Source organism: Lepisosteus oculatus, chromosome 8, assembly GCF_040954835.1.
Source record: "Lepisosteus oculatus isolate fLepOcu1 chromosome 8, fLepOcu1.hap2, whole genome shotgun sequence".
NCBI lineage: Eukaryota > Metazoa > Chordata > Actinopteri > Semionotiformes > Lepisosteidae > Lepisosteus > Lepisosteus oculatus.
In genome coordinates, this window is record NC_090703.1 from 50,747,566 (window position 1) to 50,775,375 (window position 27,810).

General features: G+C 43.6%; 3 protein-coding genes across 6 annotated transcripts; all 3 read left to right on the plus strand.

The window, feature by feature from the left end:
* The first annotated feature begins 440 nt into the window (after nt 1-440).
* Nucleotides 441-7,364, plus strand: LOC107077895 (ADP-ribosylation factor-like protein 6). Of its 3 annotated transcripts, XM_069193799.1 has the most exons (7): nt 441-860; nt 2,483-2,544; nt 2,672-2,740; nt 3,004-3,098; nt 3,642-3,771; nt 4,405-4,460; nt 7,185-7,364. In XM_069193799.1, exons 1-7 carry the CDS (start codon nt 738-740, stop codon nt 7,208-7,210), a joined length of 561 nt encoding a protein of 186 aa, XP_069049900.1. In that variant the 5' UTR covers nt 441-737; the 3' UTR covers nt 7,211-7,364. The 3 variants fall into 3 exon arrangements, with proteins under 3 accessions (XP_069049900.1, XP_069049902.1, XP_069049901.1); XM_069193801.1 differs by lacking the exon at nt 4,405-4,460; XM_069193800.1 differs by lacking the exon at nt 2,672-2,740.
* A 1,155-nt stretch (nt 7,365-8,519) lies between these two features.
* tmem35 (transmembrane protein 35) lies at nt 8,520-11,827 on the plus strand. Of its 2 annotated transcripts, XM_015351515.2 has the most exons (3): nt 8,520-8,874; nt 9,906-10,001; nt 10,104-11,827. In XM_015351515.2, the coding sequence occupies exons 1-3, from the start codon at nt 8,710-8,712 to the stop codon at nt 10,266-10,268; spliced, it is 426 nt and encodes a 141-aa protein (XP_015207001.1). In that variant the 5' UTR covers nt 8,520-8,709; the 3' UTR covers nt 10,269-11,827. The 2 variants fall into 2 exon arrangements, with proteins under 2 accessions (XP_015207001.1, XP_006632975.2); XM_006632912.3 differs by having other exon boundaries at nt 8,530-8,874; nt 9,906-11,827.
* A 1,385-nt stretch (nt 11,828-13,212) lies between these two features.
* On the plus strand, nt 13,213-26,386 carry cenpi (centromere protein I). Its single transcript, XM_015351563.2, has 20 exons — nt 13,213-13,956; nt 15,621-15,758; nt 16,045-16,163; nt 16,797-16,904; nt 17,599-17,647; nt 17,767-17,813; nt 18,285-18,374; nt 18,467-18,598; nt 19,096-19,245; nt 20,007-20,127; nt 20,222-20,313; nt 20,480-20,597; nt 21,161-21,225; nt 21,606-21,715; nt 22,082-22,217; nt 22,634-22,758; nt 22,997-23,045; nt 23,212-23,430; nt 23,965-24,006; nt 24,429-26,386. Exons 1-20 carry the CDS (start codon nt 13,818-13,820, stop codon nt 24,555-24,557), a joined length of 2,178 nt encoding a protein of 725 aa, XP_015207049.2. The 5' UTR covers nt 13,213-13,817; the 3' UTR covers nt 24,558-26,386.
* Nucleotides 26,387-27,810: the final 1,424 nt, after the last annotated feature.

Below are 27,810 nucleotides of genomic sequence, written 5' to 3' on the forward strand. Positions count from 1 at the left end.
AAAGGCTTCCGGTTGTGGATCTGTAAAGCGTACTAATCTGGCAGCTCCGGCAAGCGGCGTGACAGCAACGCCCTCATTTTAAAGTACAGTGCACGCCTCGCACTGTGTTCTGCTTGATAGAAGAACGGTCTATAAAAACGAGGACAGGCTGTCAGTGGCATTATGCAAGTAAGTGAAAACGGACATTGCTCTGCTCTAATGAGGACTTGTGCTGGAAAGGCCATCAATTGCTCTGTTAGTAAAACAAGTTACTGAATCATTTTAGGGTGGTTTCACGCATGGAATTACGTAAGCCCCAAGGAGCATATACTAGAGATCTAGTGTTTTGTGAAGTACTGTATGGTCAGTCACTAACTGAAAAAGTTGTTAAATTCTGCGTCTTTCGAACCCCACCAAGATGTTTTTTTTTAAAAGGTCAGAAGTCGAATTTAAGTTTTTTTTTAAACCAACAGTGGATATTAACGCTAGATGAGTACTTTTAAAGCCGTATGCTTCTAGAATTTCAGTGTGACTTGAAAATCTTGATTTCAAATAGGCTTTTCCGGTTTTAATGCCCACGTAGAACGTGGAGTCTTAAAACGTTAGAATGCTAGGTTGTGATTAAGCCTTCTGACCGTTATAACGCTTTGAATATTAGTTCACATCTAGTAGAACAATGCGAATAACTGCGATTCAGACGTGTGCAGAGCAAATACGCTCCGTGTGGTCTCTCTGACAAGCCGTGAACGAGCTTAGCCATGGGTCTGTTTGATAAACTGACCGTGTGGCTGGGGCTGAAGAAGAGACAGGTGAACGTCTTGTGCGTCGGTCTGGACAACAGCGGGAAGAGCACGATACTCAATCAGCTGAAGCCTGAAAACGTGAGTCCCACTAGATGACAGGAGACCCTCATATCAGTGAGTCTGGTAGATATGGGAACAGTTGGGAATGATGAAGCACGCAATTCCCTTACCTGAGAGACCTCTCGCTTTAACAGCTGAAGGGTACTAGGGCTTTTGCCCTCAGACCTCTCAATCATTTACATGAAGCAGATCACCTGTTTAATTGATTTCCGGTTGCACCAGGCATTTAGAAATGGAAATAATGGTTAACTGGATGTGTTACGGATTCGGCCAATGAAACCGAGACCAAGTAATGAACCCACTTGCAGGAGCTGACAAAATTACCCTGAAGGAGATCTATACTGTGAACCAAAAAGCAGGGAGTGAGTTACCAAAGCCAAGCCGTGATCCAAAACCATAGACGAAGGAGTGAGGCGAGAGTCCAGGGGAAGCCAGTGATCCTAAACAGGGAGTGAGTTACCAAAGCCAAGCCGTGATCCAAAAACCGTTGTGGAAGGAGAAAACCAAAGTCAGTAACCAACAAAGTAACAACAAAGCTCAAACTGAAAACCAATACTGAGCGAGGAGGTAGGGAGACAAGTGCTTAAGTACAAGATGACGGAGGTGTGGTGGTGAATAGGGCGTCTAATTAAACTAGGAATACGCCTTCTTCCGGCTCCTCTGTTGCAACGGGGATCGCCACAGGATGTTCAAAACCAAGTGAACCATGATCCACCAAAACCTCAAAAAACACATCGCAGAGAATCTTAAACCAAAGATTCCTTTTTGCAGTGCAGATAGGAGTGGCTTGAGCGACAGTAACTCAGTTTGAGGTACCCTATCGTCTAGAGTTCGCTTTGTTGCTGATAGGTTAAGCTTTCGAAACTCAGCCCCAAAGCCATGTGACTGATTTCCCGCCCTGTTTCGTTGGTTAAACGCAATGAGCACGAGCACCACCATGGTATTTGGGATGTGTAGGTTTTAATTCAGTTTGAATTATAACTGTACGTACTGTCTTCGTATTTGGCCAGGGCTTTAAAGGGAGGGCGCGCCAAAAAAACATTCGGTGCCGTCGTCTCTGCTTTAAAGGTACCCCCGTCCTGGAAGAATTTGACCAGCGTACTTGTCGGTGTTTCTGTAGAGGAGAGACAAACACTAAACAAGTTCTTGTTTCACTTCTACTTTGCAACAAGAATGAGTACAAAATTCATAGAATTCTTCCAAGTGTAGACCCCCCATTTTGTTGAAAGAAAAAAAAAATGTACCTTACTTTTTTTTTAAGAGCTCTAGTGACCAAAAGAAGCCCTTGTTTTTAGCTGCATCACTACCAGGCTGGCCTCTTATTCAAACCACTTCAATACAGCCACACTGGTGGTGGTGCTGTGGCTCTGTGGCTAAGGGTCACTGGCTGTGTCTGGAAGGTTGCTGGTTTATATCCCGCAGCCTGCAGAGGAATCCTACTCTGTTGGGCCCCTGAGCAAGGCCCTTAACCCCAACTGCTCCAGGGGTGAGGTATATATGGCCAAACCTGCTCTCTGACCCCAAGCTTCTCTCCTTCTCTGTGTGTCTCATGGAGAGTAAGTTGGGGTATGTGAAAACATTCCTACTACAAGAAATTGTATAAGGCTAATGAAGTGATCTTATGTTACTTTCTCTTGCAGGCTCAGACTCAAGACATTGTCCCCACCATAGGATTTAGTGTTGAGAAGATCAGCAGCTGCAGGTAGGCCTAACAGTTACTGAATGAACCAGTCTTTAGTTTTGCCACGAGCAGACTTGTCTTCCCACCTGTCCGTGTCCAGTTCAGCCTGTTTCCGGGACTAATGTCAGCGTCTCTGCTTCCACTGCAGTCTGTCCTTCACTGTGTTTGACATGTCTGGACAGGGCAGGTACCGCAGTCTGTGGGAGCACTACTACAGGTGAGGTGCCCGTTTGCTTTTCTCTGCAGCACTACGTGCACGAACCCATAAAACAAATGTTGCATCCAATAGAAAATCAACACATTATAGTGTCACCGAGCCCTCATTTTCTATCTCCAGACGACATGAGGAATTTCCTAAAAGAACCTGCTGAATATTCCGTGCAGAATTCAGCTGCGTCTGTTTCTCCTTGTGCCCCTGTGTCTATATCAGACATGTTGTGTCCTTCCTCATCCTTCTTCCGTTTCTTCACACACTGCCAGGGATGCCCAGGCCATCATTTTCGTGGTTGACAGCGCAGACAGACTGCGGATCGTGGTGGCCAAGGAGGAATTGGAAGCACTAATTAATCACCCCGGTAACGACGGCTAACGAAGGCATTCTCAGGGAAAGACTATCGAGAATCTGCAGAGTGGGATGGTTGGAGGAGGTGCAGAAATACTTTCCTTGTTTTATGAGGCAATATTTTGTTTCTGAATGAAGCTTTTACACCACTAGAATGAATCTCAAGCAGAGTTATGTAATATTGTTAAAACTAAATCACTGCAAATGATCCCGAAGCACATTACATACAGTTTTGAGAAAAAAGTTTGTGAACCCTTAGGAATTATATGGATTTCTGCATGAATGGCTCCTAAAATGTGATCTGATCTTCATCTAAGTCGTAATAATAAATTAAAGACAGTCTTATTTAACAACCAACACACACAACATTTTATATTGCCATATCTTTATTGAAAAAATGGTTTAAATAATTAAACACAGTAAGATAACTAATCTCTACCACATCAAAAAGGATATAAGAATTCTAGCAGAAAGTGCAGTACAGCTTCTCACAGTACAGGTGATGCATAGGGTCCTTGAAACAAGAGACTGAAAGTAATATTTTTGACACCTGCAGATGTGAAGCGAAAACGAATACCAATTCTTTTTTACGCCAACAAAATGGATCTGCAGGGCTCCCTCTCCTCCGTTGGAGTGTCTCAGATGATGGGCCTGAGCAGCTTGACGGACAAACCCTGGCAAATATGGTAAAAAAAAAAAGAAGAAAAAAAAGCTTGATTTCAAGAAATCTTCGAATGAATGACGCTGCCCTTTCCTTTTTGCTATTTGCTGATCGGGGTAAAAGCATGTCTTGTCACAGACTTGTCTCGTCAGAGGGGTGCTGTACCCAGGTCGCAGGGGAGACAGTCTTTTAGAAACAAGGAAAGGTTTATTCCAGCTGAAAACAGAAGAGAAGAAACCCACCGTTTTGGCTGTGGAGCCTTTCTCAAGCGTGTCACCCGAAGAAGGCTCCTCAGCCTACGCTCCTGTAGAAGGCTCCTTTGCAGCCTACACATGCTGACGCAGCTCCCTACTTGAACTGTCTGTTAGTTTTAGTTGCTTCCTACAGCTAACTGTTTGGATACAAAGTCAGATCACCTGTGATTTTAGACCTTAATTAGTTGTCAGTCAAGGAACACTTTGAACACCTGCAGGTCTCGCCGGCTCTAGGAGGTGAGTGATTGGAGAAACGCTTTGCTGCTCTGGGTATCACATGGCATTAAAGCACTGATCTGAGCCCACTGCTGCTTCACGGTGTAGCTGCTGCACGGGAGGGGGGCGGTTCATTCCAGCAGGGCTGCCTAGAAGTGCCGCCTCACCCTCTGTGTCTTTGTACCTAGTGCCAGCAGCGCTGTAACAGGAGAGGGGCTGAAGGAAGGTGTGGACTGGCTGCAGGGTACGTTCAGTGAAAGCGTGTACTGTATCATTTCATATCGAACAGGAGAAATGAGGAAAGTAACGAGTTTTACGTGCCTGTGTCCGACCCCATGCAAAGTGAGTTTTTCACCTCACGGGGCCGCAGGAAGTCTGTCTGTTGACCCTCTGGGGTGCTGAACACTAGTGCTGCAGAGGATTGGGGTTGTTAGACAAATCCCTGGAGTTGAGAAGATTACGAGCTGCAGATTGACATGGAATGAACTCTTGATGGAAGCAGCGTTAGTAACATTCTCCCGAAGAGCTACATCACTGTGACTCATGGGTACGGGACGTTATGAAACAGATAAGGGAAACTCCAGCACTGAACTGGAAAGTGCACAGGAGCAATGCACAGGCTAACCTTCTTTGTACTGAAGCCTTGGAGAAAAAACAAATTGCATTTAAACTGGATAATTAAATGGTAATTTAATAGTACTATGAATTATTTAACATTAATGCATAATAGATAAATAAATTGCAGTATATATGCCATCCCATGCAAAGTAACATTTTCATTAACAAAGGAATAACATTGTCATACCCATCTTTGTGCAGATTAATTAGTATAAATGTGCTCCTGTGAAGCTCCTCTGTGCTGCAGCTTTGAAGGCACCTCACAGTATACATTTTTATTGTTTTTCATCACATTTATATGAAGACAAGACAACAACAGGGCTCTTTTTTCAACTATAAATTGGCCTCTCAATCCTACAGCAACCACTGAAAATGGCAACAGTTTCTGGACTTTTTTTAAGGATAAAATTTCCGTGAACCACCATTAAATTCTATCAGCTAGTGCAATCTGCACAGCTACTCTTCCAGCTCCCTCCTCAGCTGCACACATCCCCTGAGACTCGAGCTGTTCCAGCTCTGCTCTTGCTCCCCTCTGGAAGAAATCTAACCTTGACCACAGCCAACTCTCCAGCTCCAGGTTGAACTCCAACCTCTTCTTCTCAAACGCTCTCGAGAAGGTAGGAGCTACTCAGCTAGAGTTTCACATGACTTCCAACCAACTCTGGCAGTCAGGTCTCAGACCGTTACACAGCACAGAGATTGCCCTTGGAAAAGTTTCCAACAATCTGTGCATGGCTGCTGACTCGGGGTCTCTCTCTACTTGATCTCTCAGTAGCCTCCGACGCTGTGGACGACACTGTTGTTTCTTAGGGATTGAGGGACTATAGGGCAGCAAGACACAGCTCTGAAATAGTTTTCCCAGGCAGCAGTTTGTCTCTGTTGGAGAAACAAGATCAGAGCTGTTGCCAGTGACTTGTGGTGTCTTTCAAGGGGCAGTATTGAGGCACTTGCTCCTTCTGGGTGAGCTTATGGCATTTCCTTCCACACGCAGATGACATACAGCTGTTTATTAACACCAAACATGTCCGCAGTCTTAGAAAATGTAAAGTGCTCTGGAGGAGATCAGGATATGGATGAGCCACAAGTGTCTCATCATGCTGAATAGTACCATAACAGAGGCCATGCTGATTGGAACTCAGATCAGGTCAGATCTCCAACACAAGTACCTGCAGTCCTCTCATTGATGATAATGTTATTCCCCTGTGTCCTCAGTGGTCATAAAAAATGGGTGTGAAGTTCAGTGCTTCTCTGAATTTTTTTGGGATCATATAAAAACATCTTCATATTTCCAATTGAAAAATATCTCCCAGCTAAGGTCTTCAGTTTTGGAGATGCTGAAAAGTTAAATCATTTAATCTCAAGTGGTCTAATGTCTATTGTTGTAGCCAACAGAGGAATGCATCTCTGAAGGGAGACCTGTTGGTGGTGATGTGTTAGCTGTCACGGGAGCCGGTTCTGACTCCTGTGCAGACGGTATAATCGGGAAATGACTGGAGCAGGACAGCAGGGGAAGGTACAGCAGGGTTAGGACGGGTTGACAGACGGGGGCGGTGACTGTAGTGATCAGGTGCAGGGGGGGAAATGTGGAAGAAAGTCCAAAGTCCAGGGAAGTGGGGGTGCAGGCCCGGGAGGTCCATCCAAGACGAGTACACTTAAAATCCCCAGGAAGGGGAACCAAGACCGGGAACACAAAGAACTGAAGACAAAACAGGACCGGGGCGCGGAGAGCCCCAGACCCAGACGGTCAGGACGCCGGGGAATAAGGCCTGCCCTCGGGCTACCCGTGAGCCCGGGGGAGAGGCCAGCCTTGTGGCGTCCATCTTCCGGTACTGAGCCAGGAACTGCAGAGACGCTTGGCTTTTAACCAAAATAAAAAATACTAATCATAACAGCATAGGGTAGGAGCGCCCTCTAGAGGAGGGATGTGGAATGTAACAGTAGCAGCTGTATCTCATAATAATATCACAATATTATCTTGTTTAAACACTATTTTGTCTTTCTCCATGGCACTAATGGGCTTCTGTAAGTAAGTTTGAACATTTTAATTTCAAAGGTTATTTTAGGAGCCTGACTGCACCTGGGTAAAACTAGCAGAGAAATGATTTAATGTAGGTTGTATACTTTATATCTATTTTTATATTTTATATATTTTTTATTTTCTTCATTGGCTCATGGTGTAAACGCATTAATTATTATGTGCCATAATTATTGAACCAGCTGCCTGCTTGTCAAGAGTGTACAGTTTCGTGCCAAAGCTCCATATAGAGCCACAGTTGCCCTGTGCCATATTTGTAGTTTGGCTTTTCGTATTTTAGAATATTTCATCGTGGATGTTTAATTCTCTTCACAGATCAGATCTTCTCCTTGAAAACATGAGAAAATACAGAGAAAGAGAACCTGAGAGAAACAGCAGCTTGTAGAGATGTCTCACAGCATTCCCTGAACATCTGGGCTGCTGTTAAGTAGGATAAAGTCCTTCTTGTAATTCGCATACACAAGGAACATATTAATAAATCTTTTATTTGGTGTGTATCAGTATACCCTCCATGCTTGTTATTACTGTCTTCCTATCGATGAGCAAGGGCTGAGATCTTCATCATCATAACTCTTTGATGTACTGAATCAAACTCCTGGACTTCTTCAAAATCAGATGTCACAAGTGGACGTACATTTAAAACTGGCATACTTCTTTACACAAAGGGTTGTGGGAGTCTGTTACAAGCTATCCAGCTGTGTTGTTGAAGCTGATACTCTGGCTTCTTTCAGGGTAATTTACTAATTTAGAATCACTAAAAGAGCTAGACAGGTCTACTGGCCTCCTCTCATTTGTAACTACTCTTATGTGGCTCTGTGGCTCAGGATCTGTGCCTGTGGCTGGAAGATTGTTGGTTCAAATCCCGCAGCCGGCAGAGGAATCCTACTCTGTTGGGCCCCTGAGCAAGGCCCTTAACCCCAACTGCTCCAGGGGCGCCGTATAAATGGCTGACCCTGAGCTCTGACCCCCAGCTTCTCTCTCACAGTCTGTGTGTCTGTGTCTCATAGAGAGCAAGCTTGGGTCTGCAAAAAGACACATTCCTAATGCAATAAATTGTATATGGCCAATAAAGTGATCTCTGATCTCTCTGTGATACTCTTTATACAACGTCAGAGACATTGTTTTTTGCCCTGTTCTGAAGATGAAACCAGCTTTTCCATAGTGATTAAGGGTAAGATTAGGCTTGAGAACTCATTTAAAAGTATATGATAATTAACACTTTAAAATCAAAGAGATGTATAAAATTCTAAGAATTCTTTGTCCTGCTGTTTTTTGGCAAAACGAGAGAAGTAAAATCACGTTCTGTATGTGCTTTGTTCATCTCAAGAGAAAATCCTGAATTTTAATACAAAATATTTTAAATATTTTGTTTCTTGTGCTATTGAGGTTAGCGCTGATGATCTCAGGGGGCTGTGGGGGGTCCCCACAGAATCCGGCGTATTCGCATTGTCTCTATGACCATTGTTTTTTTAGGACTTTGGTTTTGAAAAAGACATTGACTTTGTCATACGAGTTAAATTGTCTTAAAATGGCAAATAATGACGGGAAAAGTTACAACTGCCATTAGCTACAGTACATATGTATTCACAGGAACTGCAAACCAGCCTGGGTATAAGCTGGCGCTGCTGATCTGATTTATCTGAAAGGGAGGAAAATAAACGTTGGTAGCCCAGCGTGTCCTGGTGTCTGTTCGCGGAGGGGCTGCACCATAGGAAATAACTGGGCTTTTGGACCCTGTGGGGTCGGTGCGTCGCCATTGATCCTCGTCTACCAATCCCGTTCGCCTTTCGCAGCGCCTTTGTACCACCGACGGGCGCGGGCCGGCGGCGCTCCGCTCTGGATGAGAGGGGGACGGTGCTTCCGGCCGCAGCAGGAGACGGCGACGATGGCTTCTCCAAGGACGGTTACCATCGTGGCTCTCTCGTTCGCTTTAGGCCTGTTCTTCGTCTTTATGGGGACCATTAAGCTCACCCCGCGGTTAAGCAAAGACGCCTACAGTGAAATGGTAAGCGCATACTATAAATAAAAAAACAATAACGTAATAACATGGCTTCGGAAAGCGAAGGCATTGTTTTGCTGATCAGTTACAAGGATGCAATCGGCTTTCCCTCACAGATTAGGGAAGCGATGCTCTCCTAGTATGCAATAGAAATACCACCGTTAAATGCAAAGTGAGTGTTTACGAGTATGTGTGTGATAACTAGGTGTTTGCGGTTTGCGGTATGCAGTCACCGGCTTGCATTGAGAGCAACCCTTTGTCAAGCATCTTTCGGACGCTGTGAAATCAGAACAGTGTACAATGGATCTTCAGCTCTGTGAAATGCGTAATCATAAGAAGATAATATGGAAAGAAACGCGCTTGTGAATCTTGTGAGCCACCTGTTCTTTGACGTGGACACTAAGATGAAAGTTTAAGGTGATAGAAAATGTGATCGCCGCTAATGAGCTGTAATTCCTATTCTTAAAAATCCGCAAAAGGTTTCCCTGAAGCAGCCAGCCCGAGAGCCAGCTGTCTGCTGCTTGGACAATGGCGGCTCTTTCCAGCAAATTCCACGCTGCACCTGGTGCTGATGTTGCATCTCGTCTTCGAGCTGAGAGCACATACACGGGCACCTCCGGGCCTCACAGCGAGTTTCTGCCGCCACAACTGAACCACACTCGCTTTTCGGCACCAAGTCTAAACTAAGTTTAACATTTTAATGCCAGTTTGGAAATCAGCCTCAGTACAATTCCAATTTGGGAGTGATAGGGGTGGGAGATCACAGAAATAACTATAATAAAAAATGTTTATTCTTCGTATAGACAAGGTGAACACAATCCACTGTCTCTTTCAAATGCTGCCATTGTGTATGGAAGCCTGCAGCAGTGAGGGGCTTTAGTCATTTATCCTGAAGCAGATTAGGGCGTCTGTTTCCCTCTCCTGCCTTTTCTGGGAAAACATGCCTCTTTCTGCTCCTGCCCTCCGCTGTGTCCACAGTCAGGCCCCCCTTCCCAGGACCAACGTCTTGCACTCTCAAATGCTCTGCCTCTCCGCAGAAACGAGCCTACAAGAGCTACGCCAAGGCCCTGCCGGGCCTGAAGAAGATGGGCGTCAGCTCGGTGCTCCTCCGGAAGACCATCGGCACCCTGGAGGTGGGCTGTGGCGTCGTGATGACCCTGGTGCCCGGGCGGCCCAAGGACGTCGCCAACTTCCTGCTCCTGCTGGTCATGCTGGCCGTGCTCTTCTTCCACCAGCTGGTGGGGGACCCCCTGAAGCGCTACGCCCATGCGCTGGTCTTCGGCATCCTGCTGACCTGCCGGCTGCTGGTGGCGCGCCAGGGCGAGGACCGGCCGGAGCCGGAGGCCAGCCGGGAGGAGCAGGCCAACGCTCGGGACAAGAACAAGGTCAAGGTGTCGTAGGGCCGCGCCAGGAGGAGACGGGGCCGCCCCAGGAAGAAGAAGACCGCCGCCACAAACGTGACAGCCGCAGCCTTCCCAGCTTCCTTTTCACCTGCTCCGGTTCGCCCCCCCCCCCCCCGTTTAGCACTGTAGCCCCGCCCACAGTCGCGCCCGTGGCCACTGTTTCCATACAGATCTCCGTAGACACTGAGGGGAGAATCCGCGGCTCCCTTCCTTCTGATCCACGTAGGTTCCAAGTAAATGCATTTTATTTCCTTCACTAGCGTAACGTTTCGAGCACACACGTGAGCTCTGTGAATGCTGATGCACCGCCTGTTGGAAACGTGATGTTTTTTTCAGCCCTGTAATACGGATGCCGTCACACAGATGTGATAACGTCTGTATTTCCTGTGAGATTGGTTTCTACTTTAGCTTCAATACAGAAGGCATGATTTTCCCTGCTGCCAAACTGTGACCCGACTGTCCTTCCACTGCTATGGAATGGGTAGTGTGTTGCACAGGGAAAATTGGGCCCCGGGTCTTAGAATGAACATTGCGAATGGCTGTGCTGTTCAGGCAAGCATGGGGGAACTCTGGGCAAGGTGGCGAGACATTTCCTTTTGCTTTCTGAACACTATCGATAACGGACTTGGTTGGTTAATAAAGTGTGTTTTTGTCTTGTGCTGTTATTTGCTATCTGTCTGTCTCCGAGATCCTCTCTCTCCCCTCCTTCGAAGAGCATGCAGTGTTCAGGAATTCCTTTCTCGTAGAGACTGGGTGAAACTGCCTCCTGGTGAACTGATGGGGTCCCACACACGTGCTGTCCTGGCTCTGCAGGTCCTTTCCTCTTGGTTTAAAATGGCATGGCTGGAAGAAAGTAATCACACTTGTGCTGTTTAATCCCCGTTCCTCATTTACTTCCTTGTCTGACCACTAAGGGGGGAAAGTCTTTTGGCTGTACTGTGGGTGTATTGTTTTTACTCTGTGTTGTTCTGTTATTGTTATATAAAATGGCAAAATGTTTTGAACTGTGAAAAAGCTCAAACAAAGGTGTTCTATTTCGGTGCCTCATGGAATGAAAGGGTAATACAGCATCTCCCTGTGATGTGGCTTTATCAGTGTGGTTTTTTTCTTTGTCAGCCCGTGGCTTGTCCCTGCAAGGAAACGGTTTCAGAAATAATACAGTGGAGGGAGAACAGCACCAGGCAACACCATGGGAATTTTCACGCTTCTCATGATACAGATCTGTGGCACAGTTTTTGAAAAACATCCTTCTCAAAAGTCATCTTTTACAACTTGGATTTAAAAATACATTTTTACTGTGACATTTTATCATGGGATCTGTAGGGTAGTGTAATTTAAAGAACATACGTTTTAAAAAGTAAAATTGCACTATTTTTAATGGTACACTAAATGGAAATAACTCAGGTGCAGTCTCCCGTATGTTTGTAAGAGTATTATTTCACACGGATCATGAAACAATACGGTAGTGTCAGCCCTGGAGAAAAGCACCAGACCTATGGCTGCTTTTTCCCTGTAAAACCTAATGAGCTAAATAAAGACACCTCTTTGGGAAGAAATACGGATTTGTCAGTTTTCTTCGTTACACTGTGACCTCCTTCAAAACCACCATCATTCCAGGTGTTCTGAGTGCTGGTGCCGTACCAGTTAGTGTGTTTGGGTACCATTTTGGACCCTGGCCTGGGGATCCTTCTGTGTGGAGTTTGCAGGTTTCTGTGTCTGTGTGGTTTTTCTCCAGGTCCCTTGGTTCCACTGGTATTGTTAACATGTCCCTCGATGGAGGTGTGTGCCCTGTGACCGGTATTCCATTCTGGGAGTAATCCGGACTTGTGTCCTCAGGTTTTTGGGTGGGATTCCCTTGCTTGAATAAGTGGTTTTATGGTAATGGAGGAACGACTGGATTTTTTTGTGAAAAATAAAGTTCCACAAACATTTGCCAAATAATAAACAGTCACTCCTTTCTTGCTTCATGATTCAAAGTACTTGTACTAAAGCTACTGCTTGAGGCAGCCAGCTTCACTAATACTATGCATGAAAATAGAAGTTTACAATAACGTGCTCTATGACCACCCAGACCTACAAAGCACGCTTCAATAAGTATCAAGAGCCATTAAAAGGACAAACTCTTGCATGTTTACTTCTCTTTGTACATGTAGTCAGCTGATGTGTTTTCCATGCTACCCAAAGTTACTACTTTAAAACCCACAGCTACTCAGTTACGTTTTGCCAAGCACTTAATACAGCACTATAATACAATGTTACACAACCAAAATTACACAAGAGTGTAGTATGCTTTTGTTTTAAGATAATATATACACACACATTTATTTTGGTTTCTGTAAATATGTAAATTTGCAAAGATTGACCAGTAAAGCTGCTTGGGTGAACAGCAGATTCGCTCGCGCCACCTGCTGGCAGCAAACTAAAACAGCGTTCGGTTCAGACAGAAACGTTAATGGTACTGAACACAAAAAACACTGGATTTTAGTTGTGCGCATCACAATAACATTATGTAAGGGATATTCATAGGCGCAATTAAAGTATTGAAGTATAATGGAGGACGAGCCTTTGATTCGTATTTATTTTAAATAATTACTTTCGGAATCGGATTAAATCCTCACATGTTCTGCAAAGTGAATTGAAGATTAAATGAGGCTACAACAATCATCCAGTAACAAAAGCAGCGAAATATCTAACGTTGGTGAAAGATTTCAAAACGGCAATACCAGCCTGTATTTAATTTTTTTTTTATTTCCCCCCACAATTAAGTGAAATCATTCGTTAAATAAAGATACACAAAGGACAAGATATTGAACGGAAGGTGGATGCAAATCTTATGTTCATCTTCTGTAAGTGATCCGTCGTCTTTGAGACAGGAGTTTGTGACTAGTATCGAGTTGTTCTTCGCTGCCCTTGCCAATATGGCCGCACAACTAGCCTATTGCCGCTAGGAAGGGAAATCTAGATGCTCTTTGCGGTACATCTATGGTCACCACCAGTTCCGGTGTGCGTTTCCGGGTGTGTCCACTTAGCTGCGAATACGCATGCGCAAACGGTCGCGCGCTGTTTGAATTGGGTGGCTCGGATTGTTTGGCTATAGTTTCCAATACAATTAGACGGAAAACGGGGCTCCGTTGTAAAACGAAATTCCTTGCGAGACCAACGCCTTTATATTTGTTTCACTGAACGCCTTTCTTGAGTGCCCATGGACGTGTCGTTTTTTTTCTCTCTTTTTTGCGGGGAAACGCTGGACAAAACATATTGGTCGGCGTTTCGCGAGTTGTGATCCGTGGCCTTCGGGCATGATCCTCGCAGCGAATTAGAGCCAGGAGGCGCGGAGAACCGGGAGAGCCGAAGGAAACCCCGTCCCCCTGTGCTTTTTGTCGTCATCTCGTCCGGCTGTCGGAAGATCCCGCAGACGTGGGAGCACCCGAGCCTGCGCCGCTTCTTCGGTCTGGATATCGGGCGGCCCGTCCTCGACAGCGGGAGATGTAAACGTCTCCCCCCCGCAGTTCGGCTTGCTGTGCGCGGACCTGCCCGGGCCCGGCGATGGCGAATTCAAGTTTCGCTTCTACGGGCGACTCGTCGTCTTCGGGTCGCAGCGACAGGAGCCTGAGGCCGGCGGCCGGCGCCCGTAGGCGGGAGGCGGAGGACCCGCTACAGTTGGCTCTGCTCTACTTCTGCCAGGGTGAGGGCGGCTCCCGACAGTCCTTCTAGGGGACACGGGTATTCAGGCGCATCTTCATGGGTCAGGTTTTTTTATATTGCAATAATTCTTAAAGCGGTCTTTTGTCAAAAGCCTTCAAAAAGCCGATCCCCGTTAGGAGCGGTTTTGCCTTTGAATTAGTCCAGAGGTGGCCAAACCTGCCCTTACACCACAGTCCAGCAGGAGTTATGAGACGCCCTTAAATACCTTTGTAAAGACCTTAAACACGCGGGTGTTGATCAGGTTTAGGTGAATTAAGTAGTGGCCAGCTGCGGTCACTGAGACTACTGGGTTCTCGTGTTGTGTTTTCATGCCGGGTGATCTCTGAATTTGAATTGAACACGTTCCTGTTGCAGGTCTTGATTGTCACACCTGTAATGAGATGAACTGATGTCGGAGTCAACAGATGAAGGACGAATGTACTAAACATGATTGGAATCTTAAAATAAAATAATCCCGTTGTTAAATCAGTCCATATCTAGGAAAGTGTCCTGAACGGTTGAGTGGAGAGATGCCCCAGTTACCCTGGGGGAAGAGAGTGTCAAAGGTGGACAAGTCGAAGTTGGAGAAAGTACCATGTCCCAGGCGCTGCTGGAATCTGACATTAGACTGGCAGAGAGGGGAAGAAAATAACATATAACAGAGCCAAGCAGAACCGAGCCCCCGTAGACACTCTGGCCCCCCAGGACCAGGAATAGTGGTTCCAGTTCTATGGGGACCTGGTTAGCTTAATACTTCGGAATCACTGGATTCCGATGTCATTTATAGATGTCTAGTTAGGATATTTCAAATTGCTAAGAATGGAAGCCGTACCCACGGATTGGAGAAGGATCGAAAGGCAGCGTTGATTTAGAAAGGGAAAGTTTGAGCTTAACAGAATTCTTCAAAGGAGCGCAAAGGACAGTGGGCAGCGCCAGAGCAAGCGGGGTGGTTTAGATTTCCAGAAGGCTTCCGGTGATGAAATAGTCACCAAGAAGGTTGATTCTCAAATGTGTTGCGTGGATACGGATGAAGAACTGTTTAACAAGCAGGAGACAGTATGCAGGTGCAAGCAGTCCTGTTCTGCAGGGACTCTTGTACTTTCTGATCTACATCAAACCCTAAACCAGACTCTTGGCTTGCTCTGACAATACCTGACTGTACTGCTGTTCCCCAGCTTTTTTTGAGAACAGCATTCAGTTACAAGTGTGCTCCCTGATTATTTTTTTTGCTGTGTAATTGGCACAGATAATGATGGGTGGCGCTCGGTGGAGGGGCAGTTAGTGCTGTCCCCCCGCAGTTCCAGGGTCCCGGGTTCGACTGTGCCCCACAGCACCTCTCTCTTCACTTGGATTTCCAGCAGGTGCTTCAGTTTCCTCCCGCCTCCCATGGACATGCTGCCTTGTTTGGCTTGGCAGCTCTCAGTTGTCCTTTTCCTCTCCGTGGGCCTGCGATGACCTGGTGTCCCGTCTCGAGGGGAGGGGTGCTGTGGGGTCCATCCTGCACCCTGAGCCTCCAGATCAGGGGGGCTGGAGCTCGCTCTGACCCCTGGCCTGCTCTGGGGCTTAACGGATAGCAGGAGGAATAAGGGGAGAAGGGCATTCTCCCTTTCTGCTTCTCTCGTTCGTCTGAATAAACGTGCTTATTAAAGGAGTTTTTCGTTTCAGTTGAAGCTGGCACCCCCTGGAAGGGGAATGACGTGCTGGAAAAGCACTTTGAAGCAGTCGAGCGCGTGGCCTTCAGTCGTGGGCTTTCCCCAGAGGGCATCGATATACTGCTGGACTTTGCCCTCGGCCTCCGAATGGGTATGACTGAGTTTCTTGTGTGCGCACCAGTGAAAGCAACTTCCCTTTTCTTTTGGCTATGACATTAATTGTAATGAAACAAGTCGCTGTACTGGAGATCATTTCAAGCACAAGAACATTTAATGTAACAACAGCTCATAAGGAAACCCCCCCAGTTCTTTACCTTCATGCTTCTGGCCTGCTGCCTGTGTGTTTTTTGTATTTGTTCCCTTCTCCTCTATTCAGTGAAGATACTACGAATGCTCAGTTATATACTGATGTGTGCCGTGCATTTTTGTTATTCCAGGCAGCAAATGTGGCATCCGTGTGCTGAAGTGTTTAATTCCAGCCTCAGTCATTCCAGAGAGCGCAGTGGTTAAAGGAGTATCCTGGTTCTGCGTGGGCAAGATGCCGCCGAACATGCAGGTAGACGGCGTTTGGCAGGCGCTGCGTGTGAAATATTGATTGGTTGATTTCTTCAAGTCCTTATAAAATGTTGCAGAATGTCTTGTCTATGTGATTCACCCATAAACCTGTTTCCTGCGTAATTAAGTTGTAATGTACAGGTATATCTGTAGAAGCTGAGGCCAAACAAAAGAAGAGGTGGAGTTGTTGAGGCTCAGGAGATGCCCGGGAGGCCGAGGGTTCAGATCCCAGTTCTCTGCACAGTGGCTTGATTGATGAGGGCTTTCCAGGGGAGCGTCGTACATGAGTGTATTCTGAGTTGTATTACGTGGCTTAATAAAGGAATAGATTAAAGGGCAACATGAGATGAGTTTGACTGTTTCATCTCATTGTTCCTCTTTACCTAAACCTCCAGCCATTGTCTTCCTGTCTTTTTCATTACTGCCTTGTTGCTCTTTCACACACCTGAGCAAGGCTGGGTGTACTTTTGTTATAATTGTCAGAGTGGGATTGACCTCTAGTAACTACTTTGCACTCCCTCCCAAATACAGATGTAGCTTCCCAACTCTAACCCTGAAATTTACTTGGTTCTGCAAGATATTCTGATGATGTTCACTTTAAATTAATGTTCTGTTCATCCTGTTCTTGCTGTAGATCATGTTCATTCGCTGGTTTATCACCATGTTTGACCTTATTGAGTCGAAGGAGCGGCTGCATAGTCTCTATGGGTTTTTTTTCTGCTTCCTTTCGGATGAAAACCTGGTGAGTAAATGTCACATCTTCGATAGTGGCTGTGAGAGATGTACTGTATTCAGTGTTTGTCATCTCCTTAACTGTAAGGCAGGGCTCCCTGAGATAGTTCTCCACTTTCTGAGTGCCTTTGGGCTTTATTTAGTCTTTAAATAAGCTGGAAAACTGCCTACTTTTTTCATTTTCAACTCCTAGCAAGTTGGCACATTTTAAGTTACTTAAATATAGCAGTGACATTGCCTGAGATTTTTCTCTAAACTGATAAGTAATCTTTTCATCATCTTGTTTGCACATGGATTAAGAAGGTTTAGCGGAGTGGTTCGTAAACAAAAATGCTGTTGTGTTGCCTATAGTGAGGGTGTCCTTTGCTGTATGTGCTTGAGATTTGATGCTTTTAGGCGACACTGAGAACTGCTGAAGTGTCCGGACATGTTTGTAGGCATGAGGGTGATGCAAATGGTTAGTTCCATATAGGCTTCAAGTAACAGAGCTTGGGTAAAAATGAAAAAAAGAGATGGGAATCTTGAGGACAGGGTTAGGAGTACTGTGCTTGGGAACAACATAGTTCTCATTAATTTCCTGGCAATTCTCAACTTTTTCTGGTGTTAATTTTTTCAGTTTCTTAGAGTGCCAATTTGTGATGATTATTAATGACCAGCTGGCTCTCTTCTGTTCCCATGGTTTAATTTGATTACTCTCTTCCCAGTGTCCTTACATCTGCCATTTGCTCTACCTGCTGACCAGAAGGGAGAGCGGTAAGAATTTGGCATGCTTTCCTTGTCCTTTGACTCTCTCTGCTCCTCCTGTACAATAGAGTACAGTTTAGCTAAATATGTGAGCGTTTCTGATCATGTTTTGATCTTTTGTTTTCCAGTTAAACCCTACAGACTCAGAAAACTGATGAACCTTCAGTCTAAAATGGTAAGTATTTAAGCAAATGATTTTCTATGTTTTAATGCACCTGCTTTGTAATTATGACACAAAAAGCTGGTTTCACATATTCTGATTGGCATTAATCATGGATTCTGTCATGTTTATTTATCTAAGATGGTCTGGATTTAGGGCTAAACGAATGTGTGAAACCAGTCTTAAGTTGCTTAAAGCATAGTTTGTGGACCATGTTCAAGATGTTTTCTTGCAGTTCTGCAAGATAAGGAACAAGGTAGATTTGAGAACCATCATGTTCTAAATATATCTAGTGTGATATTTTCAGATGGTTTCTGTCTCCCATGATGAACGCAGCTGTGGTCTTCTTGTGGATGTTAGACTTGTGTTGTCAGATGCTGATGTCTTCCTGGATAAGTGAGGAGAAATGAAAAAAGTAGCTCTTTGAGAGATTTCAGACTGTGAATTTTATTTTTCCTATTCACAATTTTTCAATTTTCTCTGTAGGGCGAGCAGCCATTCCTGATGGTTTTGCTTTCTTTGTACAAAGTTTTCTGTCCAGAAATGGTCTCTCTGACGATTCCAGCAAGAATTAAGGTATGTGCAGCACCTGCATTTATAAAAAAAAATAATTAATGAAATATTTGGATGAATGTTAATATATGGTACTTTTTTTTTCCACTGTCCAGAATGGCTTTAAGAACTATGACTCCACATGGAAGAATGCACTGAGTGCAGTGCAGAAAAGGAACAAAGCAGAAATAGTCATGGAGCTGCAAGCAGCTGTCAGTGTGAGACCACAGTCAGCCTCTAGGAAAAGGGTATGGATGCGTTTCTCTCTGCTGCTCCAGTCAGCCTCAGTGATAGGGCTGCCCACGTGTGGTCCTTGAGGGCTGACATATTACTGGCTTTTTATCCAGTTTTAGGTATTAAATAATTAATTAAATTGACGAGACTTCGTTGCTCAAAACGATCATCATCATTTTCTTGAGTATCGCAAAATATCTAAAAAAAAACAAACACAATAGTCTTGCAGTGGTTGGATTGACTCTGTCACATTCTTGCCAGCTGGCCCTGTATTTCTTTTCGTTGCCTAGAACACCTTATTCTTGGATGTAAATCAGATCGAACTCTTGCAGTCTGGGTCTGCGGTTGGATGTGCTGCCACAGTTCAGTTGAAAGAATCTTTTGCAGGTTCTTCCAGGCTGTGAAGGCGGCAGCTTTCGCGTTCAGCTGCTCTTTTATGGTGTCGATGGGTGTTAAATGAATGTTGGATGGCGTCTCCAATGCTTTGCAAACCTGCTCCTCCTCTGCGCAGAAGCGGAACTGCCACCTCTCCGTGCCCCCGCTCGGCAGCTGTGCGCCTCCGCCCGGCGCGAGAGAGGACGGCGTGCTGGGCAGCAGGGTATTCCCACTGGAGCAGCTCCGCACTTTCCCACAGCTGCTGCAGAACATCCACCTCCTGGAGGTACCGCTGCCCTGAGCCTCTGATTTTATTACCTTCTCCAGAGCTGCCAGAGCACGACGAACTCGGGCGCCTCTTATTATACCAACGCGGGTATATTCTTGGCCTATCTGGGGGTTGTGATTATCATTATACGTTATACGTTATCCTTCATGGTCTGTTTTTTTTTTTGCATTCTCTATTTTTTCACAACCCCTGTATTGTAACGCTCTTCATTTCCAAATGTTTACTAACCCTTGTTTCAGAGCTGGTCCTGGAATAGTCCTCTTAGAGGATTCTTGACAGGAGCTTTCAAGACTGAGTTACTGTTATCCATTACTGTGTCCCATTAAAATGACGCCTAATTACCACTTTACAGTTGGTTTCTGTCTAGGAGTTTGTATTGAGGGTGTTAATGGGTAGTGCGGATCAGTGTTTCAAGCAGCTTGTTAATTTACTGGCATAGCTTTCTTTACCACAAGGTGGGGCTCTGGCTATAGTAGAGGCTGATAACATGCATTAAGCACACAAGACAGTGTTTGTAATCAATGTTGGGGAAACAAGGAATCCTTAAAAATACACCAAAGTACCATATTCTTTTTTAAAACATCAACAAAAGAAGTGAATTTAACAATGACCTAATTTAGTGTAGAGTTATATTCTGAATCTGTTGCATCTAAAGCAGTTAAAGTTGGTTGAAAATAAGTCTTTAACGAAAGTATAGCCATACCGCATATTGTTCATTCATTTCCTTTGATGTGTAATTAGATTTTTATTTTTTTTAGCTTCCAGCACAGATGGGCTCAGTACTGAACTCTCCATTGGTTCTCCATTATATTAACTGTATAACGGATGACTCTGTGTTTCTAAGGCTGGATTACTGGCTGGGCCATGCACTTCACGAAGGTGAGATTATTTCCCTTGACTATGGAATTACTGCTGCTGTCACTTGTAATTTTTTTTCTGTTTTATACTGACCTCTTTTTTTATTGTTTTGAAGAATTTCTGTTTTGTAAGGATACTTCCTATGAGAATAACTCGGAGGCTATTGAATTCTTCAGTTCGCTCATCACAGCACAGCAGTTTCTTCAGGTGAGATACAGGTCACGTCCCCTCCACGACAAAAGAAAATCATCCTTTGTTTACACATGGACACATGGATGCACGCCAGCCTTCATGTGACAAGTGTAAAATATGATGCAAGACAGCATTGGTTATTACACGTCTTTTACAATGAGTCATACACGTTTGATTTCAGGAGGGTTTCTTGAGTACTGAGGTCTTCACCTTGAAATTCTTGCGTGTTTGGGATGGTTCCCTTTTCCGGTCCCAGATCCTCAGCTTGCTGAGCTACATCCCTGTGATTCCATGTTCAGGTCAGTCCTGTCTGTTATTGCTGTAAAGATGTAGATGATTATGCTGATTATATGGGTTTTGGTGTGGTTTTCTGGTAGAGTTTGTTTATGAATGTGCTCTACTCAGTCATTCAAATTATGCTTGATCCACAAATGACAAGAACTAGTGAAAAGACCAGCACTCAATTTTATTTCCTTTTAATTGTAAGCATGAACACGTTTCGACAGTCAGCATTCTTTAGCATGGAAATTAGTGTTGATTCAGTGATTTATATCCTGTTTATCCTATTTTGACTTTGATTTGCATGGATGATTTTGTTAGGAAGGTCAAGTGATTTGTAAGTTTATATGAGTAGAGAAATACCTTTGTTACAGTTGTACACTGAACTGCATTTGTGCTTACAATAAAAAGAAAAAAATTCTGCCCTCCTTTCCATCATCTTCTATAAATTATCACAGTTAATGTCTCTCGAGCTGGGAGATGCTTTAAATAAAACAAAATTCTAAGTTGTTAGAAAGGACCTGGAGCTCTCTAGCTCATTGCTTTATTAATTATGCATCCTTATTATTATCTTGTTTTACAGATGTGAAGCAGCTACTTTTTGAGCCTTTAATTCAGCTTTTCTTCAGCTGCTCTCTGTATTTTAAGGTATTTGTTTTTGTCATGTTTCATTTAATAGCTAAAGACTTCTGTGACTGTTGTAACCTAGGTTTTCTTCTGAAATAAGCACTTATTTAAAATGCCTACTGGCCTACTATTTTGAAAACCCATAAAAGAAATAGGATTGTTTTTCATGAATTTAATTGACAGCCATGGTTCTCATGTGGCCTAGTATTTTCGGCAGCTCTCTTAATGCATGTAGAATCCAGGCTGCTTTAAATTCATACACACTCCTCAACAAAATGTTTCTAGCTACATTTTAATTGATTAAATGAAACCATTAAGTACTTCAACCACTAGGCTGACAGTGCCTAAGCCACTGTGAAGGGATTTTCCCCTTTTTAATTGACTTTTTCTTTCTCGCACAGTGCAGCGTTATTGAGTGCTTGAACAGCATGCTGGTGAAGTGGCTGACCTGGCATGCAGTCTTCGCATCAGAGGATCAGTTCGACATGAGTATCTCTGGTCACTCCCCAACGTAAGGCCCTGTTTTACCGCCCTTTACTGCTTCTCTCTCCCTTGCGAGAAAACAATCCTCATTTTTAAGCATCTAAACAATCAATGGTCTTGGCGCCCAATTCTGTCCTGTCTAGTTGGTGCTTTGTTGTATGGCTCGTGAGAAACAAGGCAGAATGTAGAGTGAGAACAAAAGTAAATGTGCCCGGTTTAACCTTGAACTTCCAATACCCCTCTCACGGAAACCTGCTTCAGCTCATTACAGATGCCATAGTTTGTAAATTCATCTTTTATCTGAAAATAAGATACACCTAAATATTGCTTAACTGCTGAAGAGGCAAAAAATATTTGTTGTTCAGTGCTGTTCGAACAATGCTGTGTGTTACAGGAATATGAGCCTTTCTGGAATAATGAGCTCGGTGGTGGAACTGGTTGAGTTTGTCGGTCGCATCTCCACCATAGCACTGCACATGGAAGGATACAACACCCTGCTTCTGCATTTCGTACTCAACTTCTATGAGACGGTAAATGCATTCACTGTGCCAAAGAATTGTGGTTTTCTAAGTGGCATTTTGATTTCAACTTTCTTATGCCTGCTGATTTTGTTTTTTTACTCATCCTTTTTGGATTTTGCCTGCTTTTAACTCATTTTACCACCATAACCCTAATACTATGTCTCTGACCTGCCATATCTGGACTTTCGGGTACTACTTGCTCTCCAAGAATGCAGATCTTGTGGCTTGCGAGCACATTGTATACTGATTTTAAATAAATGCCATGGAGATGTAAAGTTTTCTACCGTTGCTACATTATTTTTTCAGGTATTGGCTTTTTTTACCCTTCTGTGGTATTAGAACGTTTTCACTGCTTGAGTCTCTGCCGAGACAAATGTCCTCTGCTGTGTCTGTTCACTGTTTCTCCCTGACTCTTGTGGGCACAGGTGTGTGACATGTATGTGAAGTATGACTTCCCTCTGGCAATCATGCCTCCTGCTGGCGTCTTCTATCCTGCCCTTCTCAGCAAGGACCCTGTGAGTGTCAACCAGCTCTGCCACATCATGTTCAGGTGAGACTATGCTGTGGGGTTACTGGAGAATTGTGTTGAGACTCAGTCTATGCTTTGGCTCAGTTTAGTCATTTTATTTTAAGGTCAATGATTTTTTGTTACATTCTTAAGGTCTATGGCGAAAGATGGTTAACATTTGAATAGAAACACGTTTTAATAATAAGCACTTGTGTAACTTGTGGGCTTATTTTAGAGAAGATGAAGAGGTATCATTTGTTCACAATTGTTTGTTTTACAGATACAGAGTAAATCTGCTTTCTGCAAAGGATCCGGAAAAGCAGGGAAAGGTATTCTTCAAATCTGATTGTATTGTTAAATGATCTTTTAATTTACTGTCTTTGTTTTCCTCAACGGCTTTAGAATTTTGTTTCTCGTAGTCAATGATACACATGTGCCTATAAACACCTTTCATAAACAGTCTTGAAATAAGAGAATCTTTGTTGGTTTTCCCAGAAGACCTTTCTCGTCAACAGCAAGACGTACAGAAAGTACAACCAGTATGTAGTGGCAATGGTGTGGTGCCTGTGGAGCTCCAAGGCCTTCATGGCAGGGATGGAGATTGAGATAAACCCGGACTTGCTGGCTCAGGCCGGCGTGGCCGAGTACAGGTCCAGCTTCAACATCGTCCACCATCCGGCGCTGACCGGCTACGCCATCGACTTCTTTCACAAGGTGACGATGCGCTCGTGTTCATGCGGGGGGGGTGCGATTGCTCTGGGTTTCAGTCTACAGCTGTGAAGGTACTCTTACCATGTGCATTGGGTTAAAAATAAGAAGGCTTGAGTGAGGGTGCGAGTTGTTTTAATGAAAGGGGTTTTGCGGTTTTCTGCTTGTGTAAAGACTAACCCCTTTTCCTGGCACGCCTCTGGGCCCTGTTCCTGGCATTCGTGTGTCGGCTGTGGTGACACAGGTGTGGATGCCTGCTGCTGCTCTGCACTCCCCAGTATGCAGGGGTGCAGTAGCTTCAACGTGCCAAGTGAAATTCCAGACACAAGGGTCTTCTAAACATGAGACATTGCAGTTCAGTCAAAATGAGGATGGATGTGTAGTATTAATCCTTTGACTTAATTGCTTTTTGTAATTTATCGCCATTAAATGGTGCTTCAAGTTTTCCGAATGCCAGTCTTATAAATCTCTTTTAGTCCAAGCATAGTATTTTGTATTTAGCTTCTTATAAATAAATAAAAAAACTTTTTTTGATTTCAGTGTTGGCCGGAAAGTAAGCAGCTGAACCTTAGTGCCATTAAGGTATGTAGGACTTTCGCAATAACATTTTTTTAAATTAAAAGGTATTGATTATTAAATGTTCTCAGCAAGTACGTGATCGCTTTGAACTTGACTTTTCGTGGCCCTCCTTATCAACATACAGAATAGCAACTTGTTTCAAAGGAGGGTCCTATTTGAGATAAGGAAAATGTTTGCAGTCGTGAGAATTGTTAATATTCACATTACGTATTAAACATGACAGGACCTTCAAATCATGCAACACATTAGTGGTGCTTTGGCATTATTAGCAAATCAAGTGTTATGTATCATGTTTCGATATGAGTCTCCATTTGACCATGTGTGCATCGAATCATCTGTGCATTGTGGAATCGAAGGTGCACACTCCAGATGCTTTCCTGTCTGTTGATAACCTCTTCCTGACTGTATTGCTCTTGGATCTACAGGGAAGACACTGGGATTGGTACTTGGAGTATCTCTTCACCCAGGGCTTCGATGGGCTCAGAGAGTTTATAGAGAGTAGCATCAGGCGTTTGTCTGGGCCTGCAGGCCTGAACTCCAGCCGGGCTAAGTGATCCGGGGATTCTGCTGCTCTGCCTGGGCTGTGGAGGATTGGGAGCCTTTATCACTCAAACGCCCTGCTGATTGGAGTTCCCAAACTTTCGTCTTTGGAGGCTGTCGGGTGGTTCTGTTGCATTCTTCTGGTCTCCGTTGGGATAAATTTTGTACATTTTCTCGAGGGCTGAGGAAGCGAGCCACATGTGGGATTACATGACATGCCAGCTTGTAAAATATTGGACAGCGTGGCTGCAGAGATGGCAGACTCTGACTCACTGTGTCTTCAAAATCTGGAATTGGGTATTCTTCTGACACTGCAGTGGCTGCGAATCCACAGCAGCCTTTACCAGCTCATGGATGTGACAGCTACCAAATTAAGAGCTCACTTTCAAACTCTGGCGCTTAAAGTAATTGTGCAATACCTTTTGCAAGTATACCCAGCTAACAGTAGCTTCACTAATGAGCTAGCTGCATTAAATACTTTTAAAACAGGGTTCATTTTGACATTGAACTTGGGCTTTGGTTTCTCTAAAGGTATTTTGTTTGCTAACTGGGGCTATTTCTGTGAAATGTTAGCCAAAGAAATCGATAGTCATGTCTGCTCTTACTCCTGGCTTAGTGTGTGTAGACTTCTCCATTTTAAAATGATGTGCGTCATTGTAGAGATTATTTTTTATTTCTCTGGACTCTTTGTATTTTTTTTTAGTGATAAAAAATCAAGGCCAAGTTCTGAATCTGTTGGTGACGAAGATAATGTGTGCCGATAGGTTTTCATTATATATGCCCTGAAGCCGGTAAATTGTAAAGTCCTGGGCTTTAGCCTGCATTGTATATTTGCCTCTAATTATTCTAAGGAGTAAATTATGCACAACCTTTGTTGTGCAAGGTGAGAGAGAAATTCAGTTGAATGTGCAGCTCTGGTGGTGTTTTAGGCAAGCTTGCATGTACTGTTAGCTGTCTAACACGTTTCCAGTTGGTCTTGGTGTTTTGGTTATTGAATAATTAGCTTTCCTGCAGTGCTGGCAATCTGGGGTTAAACCACCATGCCAGACGCCTTCCTCTTCAGTGTTACTTTTATATTCTATAGACCTGTTAAACAATTGTGCTTGTTATTAGTGTCCTTACTATTGTTCAAAGGGCAACATATTCATTGCCCTTAAGTCTACTGAGCATTGTTTATTTATAATTACCACTCCAGTTCCTTATTAGTGTTAATATCCTATGCCATCGGCTTTACTCTGATGCTTACTTTTAACACTTCAGAAATATTAAAATGCCAAAAGTTGCCTCTAACAAGAATTGTCTACTTGTCCCAAACTCCCAATATAATACACACATCGTAAACAGAGTTCACAACCACAAACTTCTGAACTGTAAATAGCTGCTTTGGACAACTCCAGTGTTACATTTGCTTAAAACAATTTTTCCCCATTTATAACAGGTTTTCTGCATAAATGTTAAACCTTTGACCAAAATTAAATTTTGGGCGTTTTGTAAATTAAGGGTTCGAAAAATTAGCAGATCTTGAGTTGTTTACTTCTGTCACAAGGGAGTAAATGCTGTATGTATTCTCTGGTTTAGGTCTCGTCACAAGTCTGTCTTATAGCTAGTAATACAGTGCTTACAATTAGGAAGTCAACACTTGTTTTTATGGTTTATCTGTTCTCCCAGGGAGCATCAACCTTCTCTGTAGTTTTTTCTTGTGTTTTGTATATAGCTAAATACCCTTGTTCTTAAAGCTAATTGTAAAATCTAAGTGTAAAACTGTATTCTGTCTGTAAAGTCTGTTTTATTTGTTCATCCTTGGCACCTTTTTAATTAAAAAAACTTTATTTTTGCCCCTTGAGCAGTATGCTATTTAAGTTTTATCTTGTTTTTGAGTTGAACCCTATTAAAAAAGATGTTTAAATAAATTGTCACACCTATACAATATAGGCAAAAGCTGAAATGAGCTACATTAGTTTAAATTGTTAAAATAAGAACCTTAAAAGCTGTCTGGCTGCTTTATCTGATTTCAGGACAGATATTTTTTTTCTAATTGCATGGTGTATATTCCATCATCCTTTGTTTTGTGAAGAATTTTATTTTAATTTTGTAATGAAGACATTGCAAATCTTGCCTGTTAAAGTACAATTTGTAGTTCTAAAGCGGAGACCTGGATTTTCTTCTCTCAGAATTCAGTTAAGGAATGTTGCTGAACAACCACCTGTTTTTAATGGAGTGTTTCTGTGGTTGATGGGTAGCACCTTAACTTCAGTTACTAGTGTATGCAATATCATTAAAGTTCCTAAATCAGGAAATATAACTTGTAGCCTGTTTGAATTACACATTTGGAAAGTGCTTTCAATTTGCTGCCCAATGTCTTGTTGTCCAGAGCTAGTGTAGTTTTCAAATCAATTTAATTGCCTAGCTACACCATTGTGCAGGTGTAGTGTTCAGCTGAATCTGTTATTCTGTCCAAACTAACAAGTCTGTGCTTACCCTGAATGAATGATGCACACGTTTGAAATGTCCTGTATGAAAAAATTATTTACTTGTCTGCAGCAGGTTTATTGTAAGGGCATTTGATCTGATTTTCTGATGCACAAACCACTCAAATATTCTTGAAAGGGGTTGTCATCCGAATCTTGGCATTATATTGTGATAAAGCAGCTGTTCCCTATTCTGTTTTTAAGTAAATAGATTAAAACGTAGCAATTCAGACACCATGAAAATTGAATATACTGTACAGTTCCTCATAACATTTAATCAGTGTGATCAGTGCAAGAAGTCTCGATCTGTGAAATATGCCAGCCGAGCTGCCTGAAACACAATATATTCCTCTAAATCAAAGCTCCATCTGGACAGATAACTGCATTCCTGGATCTGATCTTTAGCTACCTGGCAGTGTGCTGTCTACTAAATAATGTCATTTCCTACCCTGAAACCGACAGTTTTCTAACTTGCCCAGGTACTGTTTCTGTTGTGTAATCAATGTAGCATATCGCTGTCATTTTATATCTGCAACCTCGATTTGCTTCTGCATGGGCAGGAGAAAAAAATGGCTTTTTGTTTTTACTGCCTACCAGCATATTGCTCACACGAAGGAAGACAATATCCCAGGCCTGTCTTCCCATGGGTCATGGTACTTAATTGTACAGTTTGTGCACAGAAACGAGAATTAAAAAAAAAAAACCTGAGCTGAAGGAAATGGTGAATCGGAGCGGGGAATGACCCGTGTCCTCGCCAGGTGTTTCCAGAGAACTCCAAGACCAATGCCCGGGGGAGATC

What these genes read in the sequence shown, in the direction of transcription:
- LOC107077895 (XM_069193799.1), top strand. Translation starts at nt 738, where the DNA reads ATGGGTCTGTTTGATAAACTGACCGTGTGGCTGGGGCTGAAGAAGAGA. An exon ending in ATCAGCTGAAGCCTGAAAAC is followed by an intron (nt 861 to 2,482) that starts GTGAGTCCCACT and finishes TTTCTCTTGCAG; the next exon opens with GCTCAGACTCAAGACATTGT. An exon ending in CTGTGGGAGCACTACTACAG is followed by an intron (nt 2,741 to 3,003) that starts GTGAGGTGCCCG and finishes ACACACTGCCAG; the next exon opens with GGATGCCCAGGCCATCATTT.
- tmem35 (XM_006632912.3), top strand. Translation starts at nt 8,710, where the DNA reads ATGAGAGGGGGACGGTGCTTCCGGCCGCAGCAGGAGACGGCGACGATG. An exon ending in AAGACGCCTACAGTGAAATG is followed by an intron (nt 8,875 to 9,905) that starts GTAAGCGCATAC and finishes GCCTCTCCGCAG; the next exon opens with AAACGAGCCTACAAGAGCTA.
- cenpi (XM_015351563.2), top strand. Translation starts at nt 13,818, where the DNA reads ATGGCGAATTCAAGTTTCGCTTCTACGGGCGACTCGTCGTCTTCGGGT. An exon ending in CCCTGTGATTCCATGTTCAG is followed by an intron (nt 20,598 to 21,160) that starts GTCAGTCCTGTC and finishes CTTGTTTTACAG; the next exon opens with ATGTGAAGCAGCTACTTTTT. An exon ending in GCTGCTCTCTGTATTTTAAG is followed by an intron (nt 21,226 to 21,605) that starts GTATTTGTTTTT and finishes TTTCTCGCACAG; the next exon opens with TGCAGCGTTATTGAGTGCTT.